Here is a 13,186-nt window from a genome sequence, read left to right on the forward strand (position 1 = left end):
AAGGAGAACTACCAGCTAGTACTAAGGCAGGGACTCAAGCCCAGCCCAGCCCAGCCCAGCCCAGTCTGGCTCTATAGTTTATGTTCTTAGTTTTAGGGTAGCTCAGCTTAACCTTTTTTAAAATCTATACATAGTTACATATTATGAATTTATTTAAAACCATATTTTAATCCAGTAATTTTGGGGAAAACAAGTAAATTTCATGCTTGCAGTTAGGATTTTTAGCTTTGTGTTTTCACAGACTGACAAGAATGTAATATTTTGTTTCAGTCAATCTATTTTAATTATGAGTTTGTTGAATGGAGCTCATTTCTTTTGATAAAATTGCCTAATGTAATAAAAACTAGAAAAGGATGTTTTGTAACGAACATAATTTAATACTTGACACATGTAATGATGTTTAATTATGATTTTAAATATGAGGGTAAATATGTGTGTGTGTATAATATTTTAATTTTATGCCAAAATAACAGTAACTTCTTCTTTTTTTTTTTTTTTAACTTAGATAAGCCCCAAAAGTGATGTTTGGTCGTTAGGTTGCATTTTGTACTATATGACTTATGGGAAAACACCGTTTCAGCATATAATTAATCAGATTTCTAAATTACATGCCATAATTGACCCTAATCATGAAATTGAATTTCCTGATATTCCAGAGAAAGATCTTCAAGATGTATTAAAGGTAATATTAATAGTATATAAATATAGAAGAATTATATTTCATATAGTACTTAATTGTTTACTTAAAGAAATAGCTGAGGGAATTCTCTAGTGGTCCAGTGGTTAAGACTCAGCACTTTCACTGCTGTGGCCTAGCTTCATTCGATGGCCAGGGAACTAAGATCCTGCAAGCCGCATGGCATGGCCAGAAAATGAAAGAGAAATAGATGAAATGATTGGAATTTCTGGAGTAGATAAAGCTTTTCCACTGAAAGTTCATTTTGAAGGTTTTTAAAACATATGAATACTTGGAGATTTTGAAGAAATGATGTGTAAAATCATCTTGTCATTTCTGAGTAGGCACTCTAGAAAGCAGCTTCTGTAATATGATGCAACCTGGAAAAATACTTTATCAATATTGCATAAGGAAACTTGCTTTGTTTTTGTTTTAAAAACTTAACCTTTATGTTTATAGTGTTGTTTAATAAGGGATCCTAAAAAGAGGATATCTATTCCTGAGCTTCTGGCACATCCGTATGTTCAGCTTCAAACTCATCCAGGTACTTCTTTAAAAATAAATTCATTATCCAATTGGTAATATCAACAACCTTCTGACTACTCTTTTCCTGCATGCCTCCTCCCTTAAGGAAGTTCCTTAATGCTAAATACGAAAATAAATGAGATCGCCTTCCTTTACTTGCTGGCATTCATTTTTACTTATCCTAGGAAAGGGACTATGAACAGTGATAAATTATAAGAATGTAGTTATTGTGCTTTTAAGCAGAATACTCATTTATATATGAACTTCTATTTTTCTTACTTGATACCAGTGTGCTATTAATTCTATATTTATTTTACACCTAGGCTTCATAGGTGTCTCAGTGGTAAAGAATCTGCCTGCCAAGCAGGAGATGTGGGTTCAATCCCTAGGTTGGAAAAATCCTCTGGAGGAGGAAATGGCAACCCACTCCAGTATTCTTGTGTGGGAGATCCCATGGAAGAGGAGCCTGGCGGGCTGTAGTCCATGAGGTCGGACGTGAGTCAGACACAACTTAGCAACTAAACAACAAAACCAAATTATTTTATAGGTAACCAGACGGCTAAGGAAACCGCTGAAGAAATGAAATATGTTCTGGGCCAACTTGTTGGCCTGAATTCTCCTAATTCCATTTTGAAAGCTGCTAAAGTGAGTATGTCTATGCTCTGTCTACACTAATTTTAATTGTTTTGTATAGTTTAGTGAGTTAATAGGCACTTAAACAAGTAAACCAAAGGAAAATTGGCCCAGTCATTAGATCAGCTATGAAGTGTGTTTCTGTATTTAGATACTGAATATGTGCTTTTTAACAAATACAGATTTATTTGATTTGCACTCTTGTAATGGGCAGACAGCACAATTGAAAATGGATTGTCATATAAGGTATATTGAAAAGATTGCTGTCAAGTAGGTCTCAACCAGACTAAATTCAGTAAAGAATCTTTTAAATCAACCCCATTTTTAACACAGCTTTTGAATTTATTTCTTATAGCCAATTTTATTTTTAAACCATCTTAGACAAATCAGAGTATTTGTCACATATAATGACTTCTGGGTAGCTGTATATAGCAGTCAGTACTTTTCTCAAAGCAAATGTCTCAAACCTGTTAGTCTCCCAGTGCCTGTTTACACCATAATTTTTTGGATCTCACTGACATTAAACATGTAATCATTTTTATATAACACTGTATACTTAATTGACTTTAGTTACTAGTTTAATATTTCAGCTATAACATTATTGTAAAATTACAGTAACTTAAACTAAAAAACACTCTTAGCTCTCTGGATAGGGATAACACCAATCTAAGATGTTAAGAACTTGAATACATTTCTGGAGGAATTTATTACATATTTACCATTATTTGCATTTATATAAGGTAAATTTTTTCTTAAGTTTTCTCGAGTGCTGATAACTAAATCAATGGCTTTAGGAATTGAAATTGGACCAAAATTTGTTATGTAATTTTTCTCTATATTTCATTTCTCTAATTCTACCAGTGTATTGTTTAAAGCCTTTTATAAATAAAATTAGGTGGATTACCTTTATCACTAAGATTATGTGTTCCTTGATGGCAAAGATATCTTCTATCTTCATAAATTAGATGTTAGCTTAGCCTTAAATCCTTTATTAAATATTGTAGATTTTAGTATATTAATTAGACTTATTTATATAGCAGTTGTATTTTTTAATGTCTTCCATTCTTTAGTTTAAATATTAACTGAAAGTATATTTTCTGTTGATTTTATTTTATAGTATAGGACTTTACTATACTATATAGTAAAGTATACTATATCTAAGACTGGCTTTATTTAAGAAAAAGTTAGGTATCTTGTAATAACACAATGAAAAAGAATATATAGAGGAACAGACAGATATAAATATATCTGAATCACTTTGATATACACCAGAAACTAACACAATATTATAAATCAACTTTATATACTTCAATTAAAAAGTTTTGCTATGTAAAACTATGTACATCAGCTATAAAAGAAAAAGTAAGGGAGATTAAGGCGACCTTGAGGATGCATCCATACACTTAAAAATAACTGTGTTACATTTTTCTTCCAGAAAGATTGAGCTGCATCTCATGATAGCTGATTCTTAGGCCAAGCTAGGTGTTTAAAACCTTTAACTATCTCCAATAGTGTATAAAATAATTTGTAATTATAAGAACAATAGAGAAATGTTACATATAAGAAGATGTGAAGTTAATTAAACCTTTGTTAATCTGATATACATTGAATTTTAAATATTACAAATCAGATGTGTGTTTTTAATTTTAGACTTTATATGAGCAATACAGTGGTGGTGAAAGTCATGGTTCCTCTTCATCATCCAAGACTTTGGCAAAAAAATGGCAAAGAAAATGATTTGTGGCTACTCACGAACTGTCAGGTATCACCTGTAAAATACCGGAACTGTTAAACTCTTGGTTCTCTGTGGAAATCTCTTGAAGACAGCTTCACTCTGAACAGAAAAATTTGGTGGATTATCCTCAAAAGAAAACTGTAAAAATCTGCTAATGGCACTGTATGTATTAAATTGTAGAATTGTTTTCCCTTTTATGCTTCCCTGTAAGTCTAATCTATTTGATATCATTTTCACACTTGGGATAGTAGATGGAAAATGGAAATGTATTCTGAAGAACTATGTAAATAGGCTTTGTATAATATAAAATGACACTAAATTCTCAAAGTTATAGAATTGTTTTCTTCAAGCAAATATACTGTTGGTGAAGCAACAGATTTCTTAATAAAAATGGATTAAGGGAAAACATGAGAGTAGACCTTAGTAAATTAACTTTGGGGGAAAAAATTCCAAAGGTTTCAAATTCTAAAAAAAGATTTCCAGTTGTTTTATGGCACTGGTAATACTTCATCATTTTAGAGCTGCACTTGGCTCTTTTAATTCTCTTTGATTCTTCATAATATCTTTGTTTTGGGTGTTCAGAGTGTCATGCTGGATTCCTAGAAGTAGGCAGTATAGAGCATGACCTCATTGTATGACTTGCTTAATGATGAGCAATTACAAATGTGGTCCCAGAATTTCTGAGTCTAAGTATAACAGGTTACTTAAAGATATTATCATACAGTATTCTTTTCCCCAATTTTTTCTTTATATTTTGATAGACCTTTTTTTTTTTTTTAATTAAGACTTTATATTTAGAATAGTTTTGGATTCACAGCAAAATTGAAGGGAGGGTGCAGAGATTTCCCGCATGGCCTGCCTCCCTATCAACATCCACTACCAGAGTGGTACTGTTGTTACATTTAATGAAGCTATATTGACACACTAATAATCACCCAAAGCCCATAGTATATATTACAATTCCCTCTCAGTGCTGCGCATTCTAGGGATTCAGACAAATGTATAATAACATCCATCATTATGCTATTTTAAGAGTGTTTTCACTGCCTGAAAAATTCTCTGCGCTCCACCTGTTTATCTCCTACTTCTAACCCCTGGCAACCACTGATCTTTTCACTGCCTCTATAATTTTGCCCTTTCTAGAATAATCCCATATATTCGGGATTGTACAGTGTTTAGCCTTTCAGATTAGCTTCTTTCACTTAGCAGTATGCATTTAACCTAGTAACATCCACCTTCCTGTCTTTTCATGGCTTGAGAGCTCATTTCTTTTTAGTGCCTAATGGTATTCCATTGTCTGGATGTACCACAATTTATCCATTCACGTACTATAGGCCATCTTGATTGCTTTCAAATTTTGGCAATTATGAATAAAGCTGCTCTAAACATCTGCAAGTAGGTTTTTGTGTGATATTCAGCTTCAAAGAGTTGAATACCAAGGAGCATGATTGATATATTATATGGTTAAAGTATGTTCAGTTTTGTAAGAAACTACCAAACTGTCTTTCATAGTAACTGTACTATTTTGCATTTTCTCTAACAGTGAATGAGAGTTTCTGTTGCTCCATATCCTTGTCAGCATTTGATGTCGTTCATGTTCCAGATTTTGGCCCCTCTAGTAGATTTGTTGTGATATCTCATTGTTCTTTTTATTTGCATTTCCCTGTTGACATATATTGTGTAGAGAATCTTTTCATATACTTAACCATCTGATAGCTTCTTTAGAGAGATCTTTTCTCCTTTTTCAAAGATCTGTTAACTGTATTTATGGGTAGTCTATTTCTGGGCTATCCATTCGGTTCCAGTAATCAGTTTAGCTTTTCCTTCATCAATAAATGCTGTCTTGATTACTGTCACTTTATAGTAAGTCTTGAAGTCAGGCAGTGTCAGTCTTCCAACTTTGTTCTTCTCCTTTACTATTGTCTTGACTGTTCTGGGTTTTCTGCCAATTCATGTAAACTTTAGAATCTCTTTGTCAATATACATAAGGAAACTTGCTAGAATTTTGATTGGGATTGCATTGAATCCGTAGATCAAATTGGGAAGAACTGACATCTTGACAATATTGAGTCTTCCTGTTCCAAGAACATTTATTCTCCATTTATTTAGCTCTTCTCTTGGTTTAATTATTCAGAGTTTTTCAGTTTTCCTTGTATAGACCTTGTACATACATTGTTAGATTTATACATAAGCATTTCATTTTGGGTGGGGGGTGGCTAATGTAAATGGTTGGAGAAGGAAATGGCAACCCACTCCAGTATTCTTGCCTAGGAAATCCCATGGACATAGGATCCCATAGAGCCTGGCGGGCTACAGTCCATGGAGTCTCAAGAGTCGGACACTACTGAGCAAGTAAACCACCACCGATGTAAATGGTAATGTGTTTTTAATTTCAGATTCCACTTGTTCTTTGTGGTTCTATTGGAAAACAATCAGTATTTATATATCGGTGTTGCTGTTGTTGGTTATTTGTTTCAAGAGTGTTTTATTGATTTTTTTTTTTAATTTTGAATTTTCTGCATACATGATAAAGTTTCTCACTATTAGGTATGCTGTTTGCTGTATGATTTTTTATGGCTATTCTTTATCAAATTGAGAAATCTCTGTTTCTAGATTGCTGAAGGTTTTTATCATGAATGGGTATTTGATTTTATCAAATGCTTTTCTGTATCAATATTAATAATGATTATGTGATTTTTCTTTTTTTAGCCTGTTGATGTAATGGATAACTGGCTGTTAGTGTAGCTGACATCATCTTGGGCCCTTCTAGTTTCTCCTGTCCCCCTGCTGACCTTAAGCAGGACTGTGCTGTATCTTGTTTTCAAGCCCCTGCCCCTGCCCTAAGTTAGCTGTGAAATTGTCCCAGTGGCCCCTCTAGTGCACAGTGCAGCTGTCAGTGCTTCTGCCCAGTCCCACCCTATGATTAACTTAACCTATCAATTTTTATTGATCGTTTTCAAAAAAAATCAGCTGTTGGTTTTGTTGATTTTTCTCTTTTGATTTCCTGTTTCCAATTTCAGTGATTTCTCCTCTAGTTTTTATTAATTTTTTTTCTTCTGTTTACTTTGGATTTAATTTGCTTTTCTTTTTTGGTTTTCTAAAGTACAGACTTAAATCATTGATTGTAGATCTTTCTTGTATTTTTGTTTAATTTTGCTGTAAATTTTATTTTATGCACTGCTTTTACTGCATCCCATAAATTTTAATAAATTCTATTTTCATTTCTGTTAATTGAAATATCTTAAAATTTCTCTCCAGGGTGTGACTACTAAGAAGCAGAGATCATCATGGGCTACCTTTGAGACTCACTACCAGCAAATGTTGGCTGTCTTTATGATTTTTTTTCCTATTTCGTACAGATTTTAAAGCTTATCCTTAAGAGTGTTGGCCTAAATTACCTTTTCCTTTTTTTAAAAAAGTAACTGTTTTACATATGTGTATATTCTTAATCAGTATACTGATATCTCCTGAATTTGTTCTTGAAAAATCAGATCTTCTGTGTAAAAATAACATATCATAAAATAGTAAAACACCCTTAAACAAGGGGCAAGCTATCAAGTTAGGATTACAGTGTTTAAAATAACATCTTCTGATTGTTAAATTATGTCCAGTTTTGCCCTGTGTATTTTGAGACTATTTCACTAGATATAATATAATGGTCACCATTTCATAGGGATTCTCTTTGTTTCTAAATATATATTTGTCTTGGCCTTTCTATGTTTCTTTGGTTAATAGTTGCCTCGTACACACATATATTCTTTAATTTCTGTGTCCTTTTAGGAATATCCCATAAATAATATATCTGAATTTTACCTTTTATTGTCACTGGCAATTTCTTTCTTACCTGACAACTTTAATCTATTAACATTCATTATGATTATATTAAATGTGTTCCTACTATCATATGCTTATATTTCTATTTAATCTATTTGTTCTGTGCTTCCTTTTTTTTTAGTCACCCTTCCCATCTTTTTTCCTAGTTTTGTGTTTCTTTTTCTATTTCATAATTTCGCCACTGACGGCTTAGAATTTTATCTCACTTTTTTTCTTTTCAGTTGTTAGTCTTAAATTTTACCATTCTTATTTAACTTAACAAAGATTTAAGTTAAGCAAATATCTTGACTTCCTGCCAGAGAATTCAATGACTTTAATGTATTTTAACTACATTAACACAACTTCTGTGGCATCGTGGTGTAACAGTTTTATCCTACTATAACCCCATAGACTACTATCATTTTATACAAACAATATTTATTTAAGATTCACATAAACATTTTTTTCTGGTCTGATTTCTAAACTGATACCTATTTTCTCTTTGCACATTGAGGTTATTATTGTACGCCTGGTTTCCATTATTGCTATTAGAAACTCTTCTGTCCATCTCATTATTATTTCAAAATAAGTGATCTGCCTTTCTCTTTAGCTGATTTTAAGATCTTTCTACCTTTTGTAATCTGCTATTTCACTAAAATATGGCTAGTCTTTTTTTTTTTTTCTTTTAATTGTTTGGTACATGTTATGCTTTCCAAGTGTTTGGAATCACGTATCTTCTTGACTCAAAATTTCTTAGCTATTATGTCTTCAAACTTTTTCATTTTTAAAAATTCCATTTGGTTATTTTTTGAATGTGCCCATTTTTCCTTGCTGATTTCTTGCTTCTTCCTCAAATTTGTGATTCTTTAATGATTTTACATTATTATTCTTTAATCATTTTACATGGAACAATTTTACATTTCATACCTACGATTCCAGTGATATTTCTGCATTGAAATCTTTTTTTTTCTAACTCTTATGGTGATTTTTTTTTTTTTTTTACTGAATTGGAGATCTCTAAGACCATTCCCAAGTTTGATGATTTGCTCAGAGAACTCAGAGGATTCAGCATTTGGTTATGGCTTATTCTAGTGAAAGGGTATAATTAGCAAAGGAAAAGGTGTGTGGAGCAAAGTCCACAGGAAACAAGACATTAGGTCCGAGGGTCCTCTCCCAGTGGTTCACATAGGGTGCACTTAATTTCCTAGCAGCAATTTGTGACAATACCACAGAAGCGCATTAGAGAGTTGGCAGCTTAGGTTTTTGTTGGGGGCTGGTCACATACTCACCCTTTGTCTGAGATGTGCCAAAGTTTTAGGCTCCCAGAAGGAAAGCTGATGTTTAGAGATTGCTTGTTCGTCACAGTTTAGGCACAAGGACCCACTCTTACTACTTAGATAATGCTGGGAACCCTTCCGAAATCCTAGTTCCCAGACTTCAGCCAAGGGCCAGCCTTATAAGAAAGCCTTTTAAAGGACAGCAGTCTCAGGCTTGCTATGTTGACTCTTCTGTACGCTTCCCTTCTTGTGAGTTTTGTCTGTCTTTGTTTGTGATGTATTTGCTTGATCTCAATTGTTGGAAGTCCTTAAGGAAGCTGGTGTTTGCTGTTAAACCAGTATTTGTATCAATCAGAGTAGGTTATTGTCATGGTAACAAGCAACCCTAAAAGTTATCAATAGCTTTAAGCAATAAAATTCTGTTTCCTGCTAATATCTATGGGGGAGGAAGGAGGACATTGCTCTGGGTTGTCCTTACACTCTCAGACCCAGACTTTCAGGTTGCCATGACAGACAGAAAGGGAAAGTGTGATAAATTTTACACTGTCTCTTACAATTACTCCTTGAAAGTGACATCCTTGACTTCCATACACAATTCATTGGCTAAAGAAGTTACATGGCTTAATGTAATAACTGTGTGTTCAAAATAGAAAAAGCTAAAAATATACTATGAACAACACTAATTAAAATTTAACAGAAGATATAACAATACCCTTTCTTATTTTGCTTCAAACAGGGGTTCCTATCCTGTAGTTCAGGGCTTCCCAGGACTGCTGGGTGTGGAGTAACACAAAGAGAGTAGAAGTATTTTCTTTTTTTTTGGCTGTGTTGAGTCTTCATTTCTGGTCAGCTTTTCTCTACTTGCTGCAAATGGAGATTGCTCTCTAGTTGCAGTGCTCAGGCTTCTCATTGTGGTGGCTTCCATGGAGCACAGGCCATAGGGCATGTGGGCCTCAGTCGCTGTGGCACACGGGCTTAATTGTCCCATGGTATGTGGGATCTTCCCAGATCAGGGATTGCACCTGTGTCTACTGCATTGGCAGACAGATTCTTTACCACCGAACCACCAGGGAAGCCCAGAATAGAAGTATTCTCTTTTGTGTCACTTTGGTGGGGTTTTTTTCCCAAAGAGCAACTTTGGGGTGCTCTCCATGGTGTTCTCCTTCCTCTTTCTTCTTTTCTTTCTTCCTTCCTCTCTGCTCTACTTCTCCACTTTTACCTCCAGGGAGAAAGTGTATTGTACTGAAGAGGAAAATGTATTTGTAACGACACTACTTAATTGCTTAATAGTTAAAGTAAGAAATAACTTTTATTGGGTTACAATGTTTGTAGAGCCATAATTGTGTGTGTGTGTGTGTGTGTGTGTAAAATGTGTGTATATATGTATAGATACTGAGTTAGTCAGAAAGTACATTTGAGTTTTTCCATAAAGAACTTTTTGGGCAACCCTATATATATATATATAACCAATTTTTATACTATTATTAGAAATGTACTAAATTAGACATTTGAGAGAATAAGATCAGAAAGGTCCCCGTAGCCACAGATAGGGTAAGGAGGAAGTAATTGTGGATGGTTGTTTTATATTCTGGCTACAACTTCACCAGTGAGGTAAAGCAAGAACACAGTTGTACTCAAGCAAGTAGAGCAGAGGGTCCAGCCCAAACTCTGTAATAAAGTCTTCACTTAGTTCAGGGATATTATAATGTCCTTATAAGATACATATTATGTGTATGTGTGTGTGTGTGTATATATATATATATATATAAAGGTTTAATATGCTTTTTAAAAAAGCATTTGCAAATGAAGAACGTGATAACTAGTCATGGAGCAATGGTGGACTAGCTAACTCTACCCAGGAGAAAAGTCTAATGGAGTTTGTGGTGGTGGTGGAGTCAGGGTGGGGTGTGTTGAAGGCAGATAACGGAGGAGTGGAGAAGGATTGGGGAAGGGTTAGGAACCACACTGGGAAAGCATACTAGGGGAGATTGAGCATGCTACCTTTCTTCCCTTTGGTGGGACAGATCGGCTGACTACATCTGGTAAATTGCCTCTTACATATCATCTCTTGGAATAAATATAAACTAATCTTTTACGTGTTGTGTTAGTCACTCAGTCATGTCCGACTCTTTGTGACCTCATAAACTGTAGCCCCGCAGACTCCTCTGTCCATGGGATTCTCCAAGCAAAATGGAGGCTTTTCCTTTTGAATAGTGCTTTAGTGATTTAAATAGTGATTTTAATAGCACTAAATAGTGATTTAGTGCTTTTTGTTTGTTTTGTTGGAGTATAGTTGGTTTACAGCATTTTAGTTTCTGGTGTACAGCAAAGTGATTTAGTTATATACATACATATATCTGTTCTTTTTCAGATTCTCTTCCCATATAGGTTATCACAGATTATTAAGTAGTTCCCCATGCTATACAATAAGTCCTTGTTGATTATTTATTTTATTCATTTAGTGTTTTTTTAATTACAAAAGGAAAATAGTCTCATCTTAATCTACCTGCGAAGTAAAATAGAATCATCAGTTCAGTTCAGTCGCTCAGTCATGTCCGACTCTTTGAGACCCATTAATCACAGCACGCCAGGCCTCCCTGTCCATCATCAACTCCTGGAGTTCACTCAGACTCACGTCCATCGAGTCAGTGATGCCATCCAGCCATCTCATCCTCTGTCGTCCCTTTCTCTTCCTGCCCCCAATCCCTCCCAGCATCAGAGTCTTTTCCAATGAGTCAACTCTTCGCATGAGGTGGCCAAAGTACTGGAGTTTCAGCTTTAGCATCATTCCTTCCAAAGAAATCCCAGGGCTGATCTCCTTCAGAATGGACTGGTTGGATCCCCTTGCAGTCCAAGGGACTCTCAAGAGTCTTCAACACCACAGTTCAAAAGCATCAATTCTTTGGCACTCAGCCTTCTTCACAGTCCAACTCTCACATCCATACATAACCACAGGAAAAACCATAGCCTTGACTAGACGGACCTTTGTTGGCAAAGAATGCCTAATCCCAACACCCTGAGTTAGTTACTGGTAACAGTTGGCATATTTGCACAATTGAGATAATATATTGATAACTTTATACTCCTGTTTTTTCACCTGCTTTTCTCATAAGCATTTTCCTAAATCATTTAAACCTTTCATAAATACAGTTTTGATTCCTATGAAATATCATGTGAATGTAAAAAAAATATTTCTTTTTTTTTTAAAATTTTGTGTTAAATAATTCAGAATAAACTACAATTTGTGTTACATAATTCAGAATAAACTACAACAAAGCTGTTTTGCTTTTAAGGAATGGAAGTTAATCGTTTGTCCTAAAACATAACTAATAACATAAATCCATAAATAAAGACTGTGACACTGTCATGGATTTTTTTTTTTTTTTTTGGATCTATCAGCAATTTGATATTAGATTTGGAAACTGAGATTTGATTTTACATTTAAACCATTCCTGATGTTTAGTGGTCAACCCAGTACCTTTGTAAGTAGATTCAATTTAACAATATTTTAGGGAGAAGAAAAGGCTATCTAACCAGAAAATCCTGTTGGTTCCACTTTCAAGATATATCTCTAACTCGAAGTCCTTACCTACTCCACCTGTATCACCTTGGATCATTGCAGTAACTTCCTACCTGTTCTCTCTGCTTCTACTTGCGTTGCTCTGTACTGTGCTCTTCACAGAACATGCAGCTCGATACCCTCCTGTATCGAGGGTATTGCTCCTCTGCTCAATACCCTCCACCTGTGTATGCATGCTCAGTCTTGTCTGACTTTGCGACCCCATGGACTGTAGCCTACCAGGCTCCTCTGTCCATGGGGATTCTCCAGACAAGAGTACTAGAGTGGGTTGCCATTTCCTACTGCAGGGAGTCTTCCTGACCCAGGGATCAAAACTGTGTCTCTGCATCTCCTCTATTGGCAGGTGGATTCTTCCCCACTGCAACACCTGGGAAGCCCTACCGTCCACCTGAGTCACATCTAATTTAAAATAAATGCTAAATGCCCAGTGTCTTAAAGGCGGGCTTTCTGTATGCAGTCATATCTGGCCAAGGCCTTAGGGCCTTTGTCTTTGCTGTTCTCTTCCCTAGAATGCTTTTCCCCCAGTAGTCACTCTGTTTATTCCCTCATTTCTTTATGTTTGTTCAAATGTCATTTTCCTAATAAGGCCTTGCTTAAACAGCATATTTAAAATCACAACCCCCCCCTTCTCCCTGTTCTACGTAATCCCTTTACTTGCTTTACTACTTTAAATATTATTTATCCTCCTGAGTGAAAACTGAGTGATAGTCTCTCAGTCGTATCCAACTCTTTGTGACCCCATGGACTGTAGGCTGCCAGGCTCCTCTGTGGGGATTCTCCAGGCCAGAATACTGTAGTGGATAGTGGTTCCTTCCGCAGGGGATCTTCCCATCCCAAGGATTGAACCCAGGTCTCCCGCATTGCAGGTGGATTCTTTACCAGCTGAGCCACCGTTCTAACATTCTCTAACGTGAACATTCTCTAACATCCTCCTAACATTCTCTATA

The 13,186-nt window shown here is 35.1% G+C and overlaps 1 protein-coding gene across 10 annotated transcripts in view; it reads left to right on the forward strand.

Annotated features, from left to right (window-relative positions):
• The window catches only part of TTK (TTK protein kinase), a 49,957-nt gene extending 39,203 nt beyond the window's left edge, over positions 1 to 10,754 (forward strand). For 5 of the 10 annotated variants that reach the window (XM_024996642.2, XM_024996644.2, XM_024996645.2 and 2 more), the window contains exons 19-22: positions 506 to 682; positions 1,136 to 1,220; positions 1,749 to 1,846; positions 3,485 to 3,896. In XM_024996642.2, coding sequence (XP_024852410.1) covers positions 506 to 682; positions 1,136 to 1,220; positions 1,749 to 1,846; positions 3,485 to 3,571 — 447 coding nt within the window. In that variant the 3' untranslated portion in view covers positions 3,572 to 3,896. Of the gene's footprint in view, positions 1 to 505; positions 683 to 1,135; positions 1,221 to 1,748; positions 1,847 to 3,484; positions 3,976 to 5,840; positions 5,945 to 6,827 lie in introns of those variants that run through there. The other 5 variants (XR_009495792.1, XR_003036238.2, XR_003036237.2 and 2 more) reach the window with 5 other exon arrangements.
• The last annotated feature ends 2,432 nt before the right edge of the window (positions 10,755 to 13,186 follow it).

This window comes from Bos taurus, chromosome 9 (genome assembly GCF_002263795.3).
Source record: "Bos taurus isolate L1 Dominette 01449 registration number 42190680 breed Hereford chromosome 9, ARS-UCD2.0, whole genome shotgun sequence".
Classification (NCBI taxonomy): Eukaryota; Metazoa; Chordata; class Mammalia; order Artiodactyla; family Bovidae; genus Bos; species Bos taurus.